Source organism: Salvia hispanica, chromosome 3 (genome assembly GCF_023119035.1).
Source record: "Salvia hispanica cultivar TCC Black 2014 chromosome 3, UniMelb_Shisp_WGS_1.0, whole genome shotgun sequence".
In the NCBI taxonomy this organism is placed as follows: Eukaryota; Viridiplantae; Streptophyta; class Magnoliopsida; order Lamiales; family Lamiaceae; genus Salvia; species Salvia hispanica.
Window position 1 is genome coordinate 44,529,133 of NC_062967.1, and position 16,995 is coordinate 44,546,127.

The following is a 16,995-nucleotide window of genomic DNA, read 5'->3' on the forward strand; positions in this document are numbered from 1 at the left end:
TCTTACTAATTTACTTATTTCAAGTTAGTTCTCTAGCCTATGAGTTTTGGTGAAACTTGGAGCATTTGTTGTGTTATTGTGAGTTCTTAGTGAAATATGTCCTACGGTGGTGCCTAGCATGTGTATTCATATATTTCATTTCTAGTGTGAAGGGATGTATATGCATAAAGAAAATGAAAGGGGCTTGAGGTTACCATGTGTGAGGAAAGAACAATGATATTGTGGGGCCTGGGCCTTGTGGGATGGTGGGCCTTGGTCTTGTGGAACTTCACTTCTCTCGGTGTTTACTTTGTGTGTGTGTGTGGTGATATATTTGATGAAAGCGATGGGAGGTGAAAATGAAAGTCAAGGCATATATATACTCCTTGATTTGGCTAGTGGGTTGTGGTAATTTAATGCCCTATATCTTACAAAATCTTACAATATCAACGTGAAGGGGTAACGTCGTGAGAGTATGATATGCTAGCATTAAATGCTATCTGAACATTCTCTAAGTATTTATTGAGATAAATGATTTACCACATTAAGTGTGGTGGCCATTTGTTCTTTTTTGTTTGTCCATATTTGTTGATCATACGGTGATGATCAAGGTAATATTCTATTGGTGCCTCCCTTTCTTCCACCACATTTACTCCTCCACTTGGGGGTAAATCATCCTCAAATATACGGATATGACATGAGATTAAATATAGTGAATATTAGAACTTATTTTAGCATATGGACTTGACATGAATTCGATAATACAATTTATTTTAAAATATGTATTAAATGCTAAGTGTTTCCTTCATGTAGGATAAGATTACAGCATAACCGTTGGTGGCTCTTGACAACCAACTTGGGTTGGAAGCACGGCGTTCAACGAGCCTTCCGAGACTTGCACGTAGGGGTGAGCATTTGGGTTTTAGTTTGGTTATTTGCCCAAACCGAACTGAAACCGAAAAACCGAATTTAGGATAAAATCAAAACCGAACCGAAACCGAAAACCGAAAAACCGAAATCCGAAAAACCGAAAACCAAACTAAAAAAACCGAATTAAACCGAAAAACCAAAATTATATGCAATTATAAAAAACCTAAAAACTTAAAACCGAAAAATAACAAAAAAAATCATAAAACTATAACATAATTAACATCTTCAACCAACTAGAACAAATATTTAGCCAAAAACATTAAAAGAATTGTTCCATGATATCTAATTAATCTACAAATTATAACAATGTATATCCATTCAAGTCTTCATACTTCAAGTATCCATTCCAAGTCTTCAATAACAGTAGCTTTTCTCATAAGCTTTGAATCAACGTTGTATAATCTGAAATACAAAATAGTCTCATAAGTTATTACTCCCTCCGTCTCACAAAAGATGTCACACTTGTGGGACGGCACGAGATTTTAGAAGGTTTTGTTTTGTGTGTTAAATAGAGAGAGAAAATATAATTTTTATATTCATGTGAGAGAGAACTTTTTTCAAAAAGGGAAATGTGATATCTTTTGTGTGACAAACTAAAAAGGAAAGTGTGACATCTTTTATGGGACGGAGGGAGTAATAATGAAGCGAAGCATAGAATTTATGAACATTAGAGAGGTTAAGAAAATTAGTAACAAAATTTTTTGGATCTGGGGCAGCAGATCTGGAATAGGGCTGTCAAATTTTAAAATATCACAACACTTAATTTAAGCATATGAATTCATCTTTAATACTTGCTTATTTAATTAACTAGTCTTAACCCACGTGCGATGCACGACGGAATATTTTTTTTGTCATACAATTTAAATTGTTAATCGATTAATTAAAATAAGAAACAATATAATTATATACGATTTAAAATAGAAAAATATACTAATATGTAATAAAAATTCAATAAATATATACTCCTCAATTCATTTTACACCTAAAGACATTAACTTAAACATATTTAAAATTGAATTGAGACAAACACAATTATTTGGACAATGATAAAGAGACTACATTAATTGTTGACATTTTTGAAAAATATGTTTAAAACAATCCTTCATATTTCTCTACTAAAAATAATAAATTGTGTAAAGATGAAGATAAATACTATGTATGTTTGAGTTAAGGATGTTACAATTCTTCTCTTTCTAAGAACTGTAAGAAATATTGGGATAAAATTCTGGAACCATATACACGCGGTACTCTAACTTTTGTAATCAAAGGAAAAAAAACAACAATAAATGAAATGGAAATTACAATGAAAATTAGTCAAGAAAAACCATCTTTCCGCAAGACAAATTACATCACGGTTAGTGCTCTCGGATTGACATATTTTCCCCAGAGATGAAAACGACTTCCTCCTAACGTATATAACATCTCAAACCTGCTAGGCACCTATAAACTTGACGGGGCTCCAAAATCGAGCAAAACAATGTTCCTAAAATGTGCAATAAAATGTTGAGAGCTTGAGAGAGAATGAAGAATGTTTTGTTAGTGTGTATATTGTATTTCATCCACAATTCTATGCCTTTTATAGGTACAAAATTAGTAAATGAGAGATCATGGAATTATAACATCATAATTTTAAAATCAAGACAATATAGGTTACAAAATTTGTTAAATGCTCATTATTCTATTTAAATATTTGTAACCACCAATGAGTCATTGTAGTGCTTTAAGAATTAGTCAAATGCTGATTAAAATATCTAAATAAATATTCATGAGTTACTTAAAATATTCAAATTGGTCTATAACTTATAAATATTTCAGAATAAGGACAAAACATATAAATATTTCAAAAAAAGGTCAAAACTCGCCTTTTATATATGTATAGATACTTGCAATACTCGAGAGATGTGAAGAAAATAGATGAGTTTAAGTTTTTACATTCTTCTGAAGAGGACGTGGATGGTAGAAGCACGACTGAAGGCGACGCGTGATGGCTGGAGGGCTGCACTGCTGGAGGCGGAGGCGGAGGCGGAGGCGGCGATGGGAACAGAGATAGGCAACCGGTTGGAGGCTTCGAGTTTGTGAGATTTAGACTTTAGGGTTAGAGACCAGAACTGAGAATGGAGTCGGAGAATTGACGGACCGGAGAAATTGAGAAGGGAGGCGCAATTCTTTTAGGGTTAGAGTTTTAAGTGTGTATATATATATATTTTAATATATTATTAAATATAATTTGTTTTTTCGGTTTTTCGGTATTTTTTTTTCGTCCGAACCGAACCGAACCGAATAACCGAAATTTTTGTATTTTAAAAACCGAACCGAACCGAAAAACCGAAAAAGCCAAACCGAATTTCAAAATTTCGGTTTGGTTTGGTTCGGATATTCGATTTTCGGTTTTTTTTCTCACCCTTACTTGCACGTCTCCTCTTTCTCCAACGTGTAGTAAATTAAATTTAGATAATTTGTAATCTTAGACTTCATCGAACTTCCCACGTGTGTACTTGACATTACAAACTTTTATTTGGATTTATTCTTTAATTGTGTATGTCTTATCTTGAATACAACGGTCGATTATTTAATACGAAGAGAGAGATTTTTTTATATCATAACAACACTAATTTATAATTATTCATAGTTAAGCTAAGATTAAAAAAATAATAATATCGTAAAGCTTTGGGTTGTTACACTAAGACAATCAAGTGCAACATAGAACTTGCAAATGTAAAATGCACCTTCAAGATTTGGGCCCAATGATCATTGTTTCAATCTATCTTGTGGTTTCCATTCTCGCTGAACCCTACTCTGCTACGTTCGTGAATGCCTTGTAGTGTATAATAGTTTTTCATCCAGGTAGTTATCTTCGAACCAATGTGTGGATGGACTTAAGATTGGTTTTTGGAAATTCTTTCTGGATTGTCTCATCAATCTTTTGTTGAGAGCTTGACCTAAATTCATTTTTAGACTTCTATCCAGTTGCAACGTGGTCTTTTAGGGAAAGGATTAGTGTAGCCTCTTCGCGGTTCGTCCGTGAGCGGCATGACCGCTCCATCCTAGCATTACCGCCAAGCTCATATTCGCTACTTCCCGTCACACCACAAATCAAGTACTCCATCCGCCTCATAGAAATAGACCATTTAGGATTGACACGAGTTTTTATGCATAATAAAGTAAGAGAGAATGAGAAAAAGTAGTTGAAATTGTATAGTAAATGGTGGGACCCGTAATTCCGTAAATGATAAAGTAAAAGAGAAGGAGAAAAATGTTACCTTAAATTGATATAGACTATGTCTATGGGGTGGAAGAAGAAGGAAATATGACATATTTCTATGGGGTGGAGGGAGTATATAGAACTTATTTAAAAGCTGATGAATATCTCGTGGTAGACCGAAATAAATTATGTGTAACTAACCCTTTTTTCCGGGGCTCCTGTTGATATCAAACTATAATTTTGTTGCATAGACGTTGTCCTAGTTCGTTAACCTAACTTCAAACGATCAATATAAGATCATATCTTGATAAAGAAACTAATGAACAAAACAAAGGAAGACAAGCACCAAATATACCATGATAAGAAATGTACTAGAAAGATTCGGTACACCCTCCGTCCCAACTAGTTGAGTCGTATTCCTTTTTGGGATGTCCCAACTAAGTTGAGTCATTTCCTTTTTTGACAAAAAATAAAACATCCAATCACTCTACTTTATTCCATCACCTACTTCACTCTCTCTTATCTTTCCTACTTTATTCATCTCTCTTACTTTTCAACACGATTTCTTAATCTTCGTGTCCAAAAGTTTTGACTCAACTTAGTTGGGACAGAGGGAGTATTAGATTTACCTCTTAAGTAGTTCTCAGGAGTTGGCTATATAGTCAGATTGCTTTTCTCAAAGCTAGGTTACCAAAAGCATTACATTCAACTGAACCTCAATTTCAAAAGCATTACATTCAATTTAGACAAAAACTCCACAAGAGGCAAATCGCAGAAACAACTATATTTATCCAAATTATAAAAGCTAACAATGACAATATTCTTACTCCAAGTCAGGTACCAATTCATACTTAGTCAAACAGAAATGAAATGCTAGCAAGGTTACAATTATCGACAACAGAATGGTAGTTTCAGCAAAAACATAAGCTCGTACCTTTGTATAGTCGGTGCCCTTACCTCGACCTTGTCAGAATGACTTGTCTTCAACATATGAGAATTTCCATTTATTTCAAGGGATAGTTTTGTCATTTTATTTAACTGTCTTTCTTATTTTTAGTGAAAGTCAACCAATTATACTTCCAAAGGATAATGGGCTAGATACTTGACACTAATGGCTAGATTTCTTTTCCTGAGGCCAAATTGCTAGCTCTAAATAACCAGCTCGGCAATAAGCTCAAAAGCTCAATTCTTCCATAAGATAACTTGGTGGGCTTGCGTGTGAGTCGAATGATGTAGGTGCACAATAGTACTTCACGCCACAACCATCTCCCTTTTATAGGTTCTATGGACCGATGCATGTTGCTTCATTTGGGAGAAAAACATTTATTTCAAGGATAATTTTATCATTTTTGTTAACTATCCTATTTTTAGTGAAAGTCTACTAATCAATCTTCCATTTATTCATCCTACATTATTTATATAATCAAAACATATATTCATATGAAAATTTTCTCAAAGCTAAATTCATGGAAATTGGATACAACAATCCTTTCACATTTTCCAATACATGCAACCAATCGCCTCCTAACTGAACATGAGATTGTATTAGTTGGAATTTTAAGTGTTGGAATTTTAATGGTTAGAAGTACTACTCACATGTGAGAAAATAATGATTGTCACATACTCACATGTGAGAAAATAAAATAAATACTTAATAAACATTGTACTACTCGTATTTATTTTAAAATAAATCAAAATTTAGTAATTAGTTTAATTTAGATCAATAGCCAATTCTAAAATTAACCTAAGAGGTGTTCACCTTCCTGGAAATAGATAGAATTGGGTCCATTTGTGGGGTAAGTCTTATGTTCACACTCATGTTACTGTTCATTCATGAGATAGTGGAAAAATAATCTTGATGTCGAAATGGTTTTTTAATCTTAGCGTATGTAAGACCCATAATTGAACGTGTAAAGATTTTTCTACCCCTCCCATTTTCGTTTCTCGAAATTGATAAGGTCAAGTTCATTCAATTCTCCCCATTAGGTAAGAAAAACTTCAGCAGCCCTAAATCAAGGTCCGGCGTTTCTCGATGATGAACACACTACCACAATATTTTTTCGGGCAGTACGGTCTATCAAAGTGAATATTTATTGATCAATCACACAATATAATTAAAAACTTTGCGTCGGCGTTACCGTTTTCGTATGAACGAACAATTGCCGTCAGCTTTCTCGTTGATGATGTGTATACCTCCAACAATTGGACAGAACATATTCGATCAACATGAAAAATAATAACCATGGTCAGCAACCTACTTCACCCTCTGTATAATGCGGAGTGATATGATAAATCCAAATATCACACCTCAACTTCGTTCTAACGGTGAAGGGTGTAATTTCAAAAGGCCACAACACTTCGACATAGACGACCTATTTCTTGTGTGGGCCACATCTAACGTATCAGGCCACGTTTAAATTCTACCCATATGGAAAAAGGATAAAGTGACTAAAAAATAAATACAACTGCAGTATTTAATTATTAAATTCATAGCACGAATAGAGCGAAACTGAAGTGATACCATTCTCCTTACACCGAAAACCTAGGGTTTTTTGATGATTTTTTCCTAAATTGTTCTCTGGTTATTTGAAAATCCACAATGGGAGCAAGCCGGAAGCTGCAGGGCGAGATCGATCGAGTCCTGAAAAAGGTTCAAGAAGGCGTCGACGTGTTCGACAGCATTTGGAACAAGGTGTAGTTTCCGCCACTTCGATTTGATTACGAAAATCATCTTTTTTTATATTCAACTTTTAATTGAAATTGTGCTTTCCGTTGCTCAGGTTTATGATACAGACAATGCGAATCAGAAGGAAAAATTCGAGGCCGATTTGAAAAAGGAGATTAAGAAGTTGCAGAGGTACAGAGACCAGATCAAGACATGGATACAATCCAGCGAGATCAAGGATAAAAAGGTATTCTCGGTTGCATTTTTCTATAAGTTTCTTTTTTTCTCTTTTATTCAGTGTATATTTTTGGATTTTTCAACACACTGTTTTGTTTCCCTTCTCCTTATGTTATCATTCCAACATCAATACCCGCTTGTGACTACCTAATTCCCAGAATATTTTCTCCTTATAAACTGATTTCTAGTCAATACGATTTTTCTTTAAATTGATTACTTCGAATAAAGTTGATGGACATGTATGATTATTGTTTTATTAAAATTTGTATTTCTGCAAAGGCAGAGTCTTGCCTCAACCTGATCTTCCATCTACAAGTTACACTCTTGCAAGATCAACAATAATTTTGTATGTCTGCATTACCTGAAACCTTTAATTCTAGAAGAAAATAATTATTTCATCTCCATTTTTCCTTGAAAAAGGAATATATGTTATGATTTCATATTTTTTTCTTAGTTACTAGACATTTTCCTAACAATTCTATACGAAGTTTAGTGTGTGTATCTGCTCTAACCTAGAATGTTTTGTTATGTTAATTGAAGTCTGCAGCTTTTTTCCCTTTCAGTTTCCATTCTCCGAATTCATATGTTCTTAGGACAATATATTGTTATGCAAAAGCAGAAGATATTGTCAGAACTGTATATGCAGAACATAAGAAGCTGTTTTGTTTGTAGAAGTGTAATCACATAAATCTTGTTGAAGATAATGAATGAGAATGACATTTTCTGGATTAGTTTATTCCAATATAATAATTTACAGTATTTATGGCTTTACAAAGTAGACAATTCCCTTAAGATAGTGTATGCGTTATAGAAATCTTGCTCGATTTCTGATGCTTTTCATCTCAACCAACACTGAGAGTGTGGAGCAGATATATACATATAAATATCTTACTAGTGACTTATTGAGGTCTATTTGAAGTTTTGAACAACTGTTTTGCTTAGTTATTATCGAGTGATCACTGACTCTTCTTTTAACAGTATGCTGTATTGGTGTTATATTTTGTTGTCATTACATTTTTCTATACGTTTGTTCTAGTCACCTGTTTTGGCTTTACAATCTTTTTCAATTTTGTTCCTATCCTCTGTGCACGCCAAGGTGAATGTTAATGTTCGTACTTCATTGTAGTCCTATCGCAGTCATATTTTGTTTTTAGCTGAAATAATATTATCTCTGCCTTTTGCCCGATATTGACAAGGGATTTTCTTCTGATACTTGTTGACATAGGTTAGTGCCTCTTATGAGCAGGCTCTGATGGATGCCCGGAAGCAAATTGAGCGTGAAATGGAACGATTTAAGATATGTGAAAAAGAAACAAAGACAAAAGCGTTCTCAAAAGAAGGCCTTGGCCAACAACCTAAGACGGTAGGCATTGCACTGCTGCTTTGCTCTCTATATTTATTCGAAATAAATTAGTTGGAGGTGCACAAGATAATTGAGAAAATGTGAATTGTAATTCTGTTCTGATGTGAAGAGCATTTAGAATGGAAAAACTATTATTAAGTACATGAGCATTCCTATAAAACTGTAAAGACTGGAGTTGTTGTCCTTTCATTTGATGTACTCTGACATTTTTAGGGATGCCTGCTTGTTGGTAATTGTTGTAGGATCCGAAGGAAAAAGCTAAATCGGAGACTAGAGATTGGCTGAATAACGTGGTATGTGCTTGAAACACAGTACATTTATTTGGCTTAAGCATGTAAAATGATCTCTTGCATATCTTTTGGAAAACATGAATGCATTTCATTAGACAGTTTTTTTTGCATACATTAGACGTGTACCCCTTCTTTACCCTTCTTTACAGATACAGCAACATGCAGTTTTTGTTTCCAATACAGTTTCTTACACATCAAAGCCATTACAGATTGCGTTCTCTTTTGTCTTTACCATTGCTCACATTTCAACCATTACTCATACTTGATAACAGTTTTACAATCTGGTGTTTAATCTCTTACTCCTTCTGTCCCAGTATAAGTGAGGCGGATTCCTTTTTAGGCCGTCCCACTGTAAGTGAGTCATTTCCTTTTATGCCAAAAAAAACAACACTCTCTCTCTTACTTTTCTCTCTATTTTTTCTCACTTTATTCTCTCTTCATTTAACCATTAAACAAGACTACCTAAAAACCTATGCCCAAAAGACACGTGTCACATAAAATGGGACGGAAAGAGTATCTTTTATGAATGCATATCAACATTTTCGCTTCAATTTTCAAGTCCCACATATGAAGTGTCGCAAAGGTATATTATGGAACTATATACTCCCTCCGTGCCTACTAAGTTGAGTCGTATTCCTTTTTGGGATGTCCCAACTAAGTTGAGCCATTTCCTTTTTTGACAAAAAACAAAACATCTAATCACTCTTATTTTATTGTATCACATACTTTACTCTCTCTTTATCTTTCCTACTTTATTCTTCTCTCCTACTTTTCAACACAATTTCTTAATTTCCGTGCGCAAAAGTTGTGACTCAACTTAGTTGGGACAGAGGGAGTATTAGATTTACCTCTTAAGTAGTTCTCTGGAGTTGGCTATATAGTCAGATTGCTTTTTTGAGTGTATTTTATTACACTGGATTCCCTATATGGTTATAAGCCTTATCTAATGGTATTCCAAAAAAGAAATGCAAGAGTTGTCGTGAGTATTGACATCATTATGCTATGTTCTTAATGAGCTAAAAGTAATTTTGAAGATGATATCCTGTTGAGTAGGTCAGTGAGCTGGAAAATCAAATTGATAGCTTTGAAGCTGAAATTGAAGGACTTTCAGTTAAGAAAGGGAAGACAAGGCCACCGAGATTGGTAAGAAAGTTAAGGGAATGTATCTTACTTCTGTGCAATGTATTTGTGCTTGCGTGATACCTTTTTTTGCTGTAGACGCATTTGGAGGCATCCATCACTCGGCATAAGGCTCATATAATGAAGCTGGAATTGATTCTGAGGCTCTTGGATAACGATGAATTGAGTCCAGAGGAAGTCAATGATGTGAAGGATTTCTTGGATGACTATGTTGAAAGAAATCAGGTCCTCGTCAAATTAGTATATTGTGTTTCATGTTTTAAGCTGTTTCTTGTTATGCCAGCCACGAAAGGCTGCTTATCAGTTTGATCACATCACATTTAGTTTCATGTTTTCAACTTGGTTGTTAATAATAAAAAATACTCCCTCGTCCGGGATAAAATTGTCTCATTTTTCCATTTTGGTAATCAGAAGTCCCTTTAATTTTTTTTCATTTTGGGTAAGTGGACCTCATATTCCAATAAATCATTACTCACTTCCATTATGAAACTAATATAAAAAGTGAGATCCACATTCCACTAACTTTTTCCACCCGCTTTCCTTCACATTTCTTTAAACCCACATCGAGTCAAAACAGGACTATAATGTGGCGGAGGGAGTATAAATTTGGGGCTTGGCTTATATTTCCTTTTGCTGTATAACTGGCAGGAAGACTTTGATGAGTTTAGTGATGTTGATGAGCTTTACAGTTCCTTACCTCTAGACAAGGTGGAGTCTCTTGAAGATCTAGTTACAGGTCCTCCTAGTCTTGTTAAGGTAAATGCTTTCTATTCCGATGGAATTGATGACTTAACATTGGGAAAGCTAAATTGGATTTTGAAATTGTGCCCTTAACTGAGTTTCTTGATCTGTAACTAGAAGGGGATGCATATCCTTTTCTTCTTAGATGAAATTGATAGATTGGAGCAGAAATGCATATCATCTTTTATTTGTTATTGGCAGGGAGTCACTGCTTCGAGTGCAGTTATAAATATGAAAACTTCTCTGGCTGCAACACCTGTTCAAACTTCAGTATGTTCATATCAAATCCTGCATCTTACACTACTCATGTCCTTTCCACATCAGTACAGTACAGTAGAGAAGTTATGATTTCTAGATTGATTATCTGAGTATATCTCATTTCACTGTATGAATGATAATCCATTTTCTAAATAGTTTGATCTTTCTTCATCTATGCTCTTTTAACTTTTACTTGTTAGCCACAGCGAGGAGCAGGCGTTACTGAGTTAGTTGCTATCGCAGAAAGTGTATTATGCTTTAAGCTTAAAGATAATGCCAGCAGGGATTTGATAATATTTTGAGACTCTTTAATATTATTTTTAACTTATTCTATGTTTTAATCTTTTTATTTTTACTTTTGACATTGCGAAGTCATTCCAGTTGTTTTAAGTATTCTGTAGATGTAGTACACATTACTGTTGTGGTATAACTTGATGATGCCCTTTCCAGGCAACAACCACAGCTACCATTCAACAGGTTGCTTCCAGCCTCGACCAGGTTGATGAAACAGCTTTTCAGGATGATGCAGTTCCAAGAACCCCACCTTCTAAAGGTAGTGGCCCCAGTTCTCCTGCACCACAAACACCACCAGCAGGCCTTTCAACTCCTGGCATCTCAAGTTAGTGAACTGAACTTCTAATAGTCAATGAGATGATTTCTAATTCATTGCCTCAGTCCTTGTTCATGCTTTTGGATAATTAGGTGTTGTCGGTGTGTCATCTCCTGTGGCTGTGCCAAGTGCTACAAAAGAAGAGGATATTACAAATTTCCCTGGTCGTAAATCATCACCAGCACTTGCTGAAACTGGATTAAGGCCTATTGGCAGAGGTGGGTTGCCTAGTCAACCAGCTTCTAACATCCTTCCTAGTTCTGGCAACACGATTTCCAGCAATGGAGCCCTTGGTACCATTCCCGTGTCATCTGAAATGGGCAAAAGAACTATCTTGGGATCGGATGATCGACCTGGGAGTAGTGGCATGGTGCAGGCTCTTGCATCTACTTTAAGTAATCGAGCAGTTATGCCGCAAGCTTCAAAGTCAAGTGATGGGCTTGGGTTATCTGATACCGGAAGTGTTAATGACTCTACAGTTGTGGGCAGCAGAGTTTTCAATTCTCCTGTTCCTGGTATGCAATGGCGGCCTGGAAATTCCTTCCAAAACCAGAACGAACCAGTACGTTACATAGTTCTGTTTCCATGTTCCTGCTGTTGAGTGATGCTCTTTTCAGCTCCTGAATACACATTAAACTAATAAATAAAAATGATAAATCTATATCTTTCCTCTCCCTGTTGAATGGGCTCCTGTTTATGGGTTCCTACAAGTTATTGAGGGATGGGTGACACTTGTCCACAAAAGTAAGATGAGAATGATTTTGTTTCAATATGTTTTAGTGTTTGAGCTCCTATATTTTGCTAGAACTAAAACTTTCCAGCATCACATTATGTGATGTAAGATCAGAATATCATTGTCAGGAATTTGGACTCATAAATGTTGGTTCTATGATTGATGGTGAGTCTGGTGACTACAAAATAGTACTATATGTTGAGTTAAGACTGACAGTTGAACTTGATGAAGAATGATATAAATTAGGAAAAGGCTGGCTTGGATAATGCAATAATTTCAATGCTTAGAGTCTCATTATTTATTTATTTATATAGCATAAATTTAAGTAGTTGACTGGTTCTTACACATGGTTCATATTGCTTGTAGTTGTTAAGCCATCCTCATGACTTCAAACTCACACTCAGAGCAGGTTTCATATAGCTGTATCTTCCCATTACGTCTGTTTAATAAGTAGTTGTGCTGTGTTTAGGGCCAGTTTCGTGGACGAACTGAGATTGCACCTGATCAAAGGGAGAAGTTTCTCCAACGTTTTCAGCAGGTACAGCTGCATGGCCAGAATAATCTTCTGGGTATACCTTCTATTGCTGGTGGAAAGCAGTACTCTGCACAACAGCAAAACCTTCTATTACAACAGGTGTTTTTCACTTTGTTTTTGCCAAATATTTTGTCCTCTACATTTATACTGTTTGCTAGAGCAATCTTGGCTTGGGCATATGCATTTCTATCTGTGGATCTTTGTTGAAAGTTTTAATTGTTTTGAGTGTGACAATGGCCTCCTATACATTAGAACCATGTGATGTCATGATTTCTTTCACCAACAACTCTTTCTAGGGGCAGTTAACAATTTAAGCAAAACTCCTGCTATGCAATACTCTATGGATATTTAAATATCTTTCATCCTCATTCCCATCCCCATCTTTATCGTACGTGAAAAAATGGGGAAAGAGAGTTTTTATAGTTTTCTCTTGATAATTTTACCATTGAGAATGATAAGTGCACTTGAATGTGTATATTTTTTATTTCAGGAAGATCATTGAAGAATTCAGAAACTAATAGCTTGCATAAATCATTATACATGACGAAGATCATGTTTTCTATATTTATAGGAGATGATTTCTTTCAACTGCACCACTTGATTGGTCAATTAAATGTTGCATATGGTTGCAATTTGCAAATGGCCAAAACTCAGCAAGTTTATAGAAAAACTTATTTAATCTTGTAGAATAGCAAGTTTGCTAATGGCCAAAACTTCGCATGTAAATAAAACCTCGTGTGCATATCGATGGACTCTGCCACAGTCACCTATATGCTAGAATGACTAAAGCATAGTACTGCCTAATAAAAGTGTAATATTCATTCAAAACATTCTATTATGGATGAAACTAGTTTTATTTACACGTGTATCTCTAATAAGATTCTGTTGCATTGCACTTATTCAGTTATGAATTTCAAACTTGTTTTCCCTTTACTTTCTCCTCTCAGTTCAATGCTCAAAGCTCATCTGTCACACCTCAACTTGGGTTGGGGGTTGGAGTCCAGACTTCGGGTATTAACAGTGTAACAACATCTGCTTCAGTGCAGCCCCAGCCAAGTGCAATCCACCAACCAACTAATCAGCAGACATTCATATCTTCAACGCCTAAGGACGCAGGTATCTAACTTGAAACTCGTGTTCTACAGTCTGACACTATACTATACAGAAGGGACTTATACACAGGATAATGAAACATTTTAAGTTGGGTGTGAATTTCCATGTTCCTGATTGAGATCTTGAGCGTTATTGTCTGGTCCAGAGAGAGAGAGAGCTTTTGGAAGTAAGCATAAATAGTTAAATTCCTAACTTTTTGAGTAGATAAAAAATCCTTTTATGATAGCACAAGGTAGCAGATTTAGGTCTTCTTGATCAAAAGCAATGGTCATCTTATTATTCCATCAAAATTCCATGTTTTTGTGTTCGTTTATTCTTTGGAAGAAATATTCTCATTTTCTGTACCTTCATGGTTCCAATAGTGATTAACTTGTATGGTACAGTGTCAACCAATTATCTGAAGTTCTAATGGTGCCTGGAAAACACTGTTAGCTTGTACTCCCTCCGTCCTATATTACTCGCACTTTTCATTTTAGGTCGTTAATTTGGGATTGATTTTTTAGTGTAGTTAACTTAGTATTTTTAAGTGTAGTGAGATATCACTTAATAATGGAATACTTAATTAACTCTAATATATTAATTAAACACCATAATTCTTACTTAACATATAAATAGTGTAGGTAGTTTGAGACGAGCCGAAATAAAAAAGTGCGAGGAACATGGGACAAAGGGAGTATAATATTATGCTCATTTAGTTTACACTCAATCTAAGTATCACAATGTTTCTGACTGTATAATCCATATCATGCAAGAACAATTCTTACTGTAGATTTTAACTGTAAAGAAACGTTACATGAGCTGCAGCTATTGAGCACATTTTTGGTTGGCAATGCATAGCATCTCTTTATGGTTATTAATGATGACAGTGATAAAATCGTTGTGTATTTGATAGTATTTTGATTTCATATGGTAGAGCCACAAGCAATAGATACCTACAAAAGTTGCCAGAAGGCATGTTACCTGATTCTGGTTGCATAATCCTAATGGTAAATTTTTTTCATATTCTTACAGAAACTGTCCCTAACAAAGTTGAGGAAATTCAGCAGCAACAGTCCCTCACAGAAGATTCTGCTGCAGATTCTGCTGTCAACTCTGGGCTAGGAAAAAATCTTGTTGCAGAGGATGAATTGAAATCTCCTTACGCGTTAGAGGCTGCAGTATGTGGATTTTTTTGTTATTATGCGAATCTTTTATTATTTATAAGTAATATTTTAAAAAGTACTTTTACTTGCTTGATAATGCTGTTAAGTATAGATGATGGTGCTTGTGCATTTTCAACTCTGAATACTTGTGAAGATCAAATTTTTGCAGTTAGCATAGGGTAGTATAATTGAAACATCATATATATCATAAAACAATTTTTACAATTGCTTACAAGCAGGCTGCAGTTGCTTCTGGTTCTCTTGCTGACCCTTCTCAAGTGATGCGGGAGATAGATCTATCTCCAGGGCAGCCTTTACAATCAGCGTCATCTTCTGGAAGTCTTGGTGTTATTGGTCGAAGAAGTGTGTCTGACCTTGGTGCTATTGGGGATTACATTAGTGCAACAACTCCAAATTCTGGGGCAATGCATGATCAGTCATATAATTTGCAGATGCTTGAGGCTGCTTATTACAGACTTCCTCAACCCAAGGATTCAGAACGCGCTAAGACCTATACTCCAGTATGTAACGCTGTTTTTCTTTTCTCTTTCTGGTCTCTTTCTCTATTGAAATTTTTGTCCAACTTCCTGCTTATGGTATGTGCAGAGACATCCGGCTGCAACTCCTCCGAGCTATCCTCAAGTACAAGCCCCTATGGTTAATAATCCTGCCTTTTGGGAACGTCTTGGTGCAGATACTTATGGCACTGACACCCTGTTCTTTTCATTTTATTATCAGCAGGTTTCAGCTCTTACTTTATGTTTACATTTCCTGCCACTTATTTCTTGTTTGTAGCCTGACTCTGTTCATATCTACAGAATACCTATCAGCAATACTTGGCTGCTAGGGAACTGAAAAAACAATCATGGAGATACCACAGAAAATACAACACATGGTTCCAGCGACACGAGGAGCCAAAAGTTGCTACAGATGATTTTGAACAGGGGACATATGTATACTTTGATTTCCATATTGCCAGTGATGAACAACATGGATGGTATGGACTGTTTTGATTGTTGTTATATTCTTTTATTACGCTATCGGCCTTTTCTTTATTTTTGTACCTCTTACTTCTCTTTTTCAATTTTGAGATTCTAGTTTGATTATAGTGTATGTGTGTTAGTGACCCCTGTCTTTGAGCTTTGATTAACTGATGTTTTATTTTCAATAATCAGGTGTCAGAGAATAAAGACGGAGTTCACTTTCGAGTACAGTTATCTAGAGGACGATTTAATCATATAGCACTATTTCTTCCGATGTATTATCCCTGAAAGTAGGTCTCAGCTGATGTTTCGTTCTGCTGAAATGTAAAAATAGTCAGTTTGTGGTTAAAAATATGTATCTGGTCCCGACCTGCTCGTGGAACACTCAAAAGTTGGACGCTGTTGTCACTAACTTGATATGAAATGAAATTAGAAATTGTTCCTTAATGGTATGATTTTTCTGTTCATAGTTGCTCAACAATTATTTTCAATGAATAAGTAGAGGCTGGAAAACTGAAAAGGAGAGGTTAATTGTTTATTGCCAAATTCAAAATATTTACCATTCACTGGTGTTTTTCAGTACAGGTAAAAGAAAGTTCATATCTAAAACAATAGTTGAAAAGAAGAGGTTACTCTCATTTTGAACAATCTGGAAATCATAATCCCAAAATTAAGCATCAATAAAGAGAAGTGTATAGCCAACTAAACCCTAGTCCACATCACCCACCATAAATTCGAAGAAAAAAGATGCATAAATCAAAAATTGCAGATTAGGATTGCTGGTTGTTTAAAGAGTTTGGGTTTCCTGAACACTGGGTGGAGACATGAAGTGAATGAAGAACCTCAAATCAATTGGCATGACGTTTCTTTTTTATTCAATAAATTAGACTTTTGTATCACCATGGATTTGGGTGGCGATTTGAAGTGGATGAAGAACCTCAAATCAATTGGCATGACGTTTCTTTTTTATTCAATTACTTAAGACTTTTGAATCACCATGGATTTGGAGATACGAGACAAACCATAAATCACTAAGTAAACATGTTATTTTGACGCTATGATCATTATTTATAA

At 35.2% G+C, this 16,995-nt stretch overlaps 1 protein-coding gene across 3 annotated transcripts; it reads left to right on the forward strand.

Moving 5' to 3' along the window:
• Positions 1–6,593: 6,593 nt before the first annotated feature.
• LOC125214058 (general negative regulator of transcription subunit 3-like) lies at positions 6,594–16,368 on the forward strand. Of its 3 annotated transcripts, none has more exons than XM_048114927.1 (17): positions 6,594–6,803; positions 6,892–7,023; positions 8,260–8,376; positions 8,619–8,669; positions 9,720–9,809; positions 9,885–10,031; positions 10,455–10,562; positions 10,749–10,817; positions 11,256–11,424; positions 11,508–11,977; positions 12,618–12,782; positions 13,631–13,799; positions 14,808–14,953; positions 15,178–15,459; positions 15,545–15,679; positions 15,757–15,935; positions 16,114–16,368. In XM_048114927.1, the coding sequence occupies exons 1-17, from the start codon at positions 6,711–6,713 to the stop codon at positions 16,178–16,180; spliced, it is 2,589 nt and encodes an 862-aa protein (XP_047970884.1). In that variant the 5' UTR covers positions 6,594–6,710; the 3' UTR covers positions 16,181–16,368. The 3 variants fall into 3 exon arrangements, with proteins under 3 accessions (XP_047970884.1, XP_047970883.1, XP_047970885.1); XM_048114926.1 differs by having other exon boundaries at positions 6,595–6,803; positions 8,239–8,376; XM_048114928.1 differs by lacking the exon at positions 10,749–10,817 and having other exon boundaries at positions 6,595–6,803; positions 8,239–8,376.
• Positions 16,369–16,995: the final 627 nt, after the last annotated feature.

Bases quoted from the DNA above. Each gene is read 5' to 3' on its own strand.
- LOC125214058 (XM_048114926.1), top strand. From the start codon at position 6,711: ATGGGAGCAAGCCGGAAGCTGCAGGGCGAGATCGATCGAGTCCTGAAA. The intron at 8,377-8,618 runs GTAGGCATTGCA...TAATTGTTGTAG, and splicing joins TTGGCCAACAACCTAAGACG to GATCCGAAGGAAAAAGCTAA. The intron at 15,680-15,756 runs GTTTCAGCTCTT...TCATATCTACAG, and splicing joins TTTCATTTTATTATCAGCAG to AATACCTATCAGCAATACTT.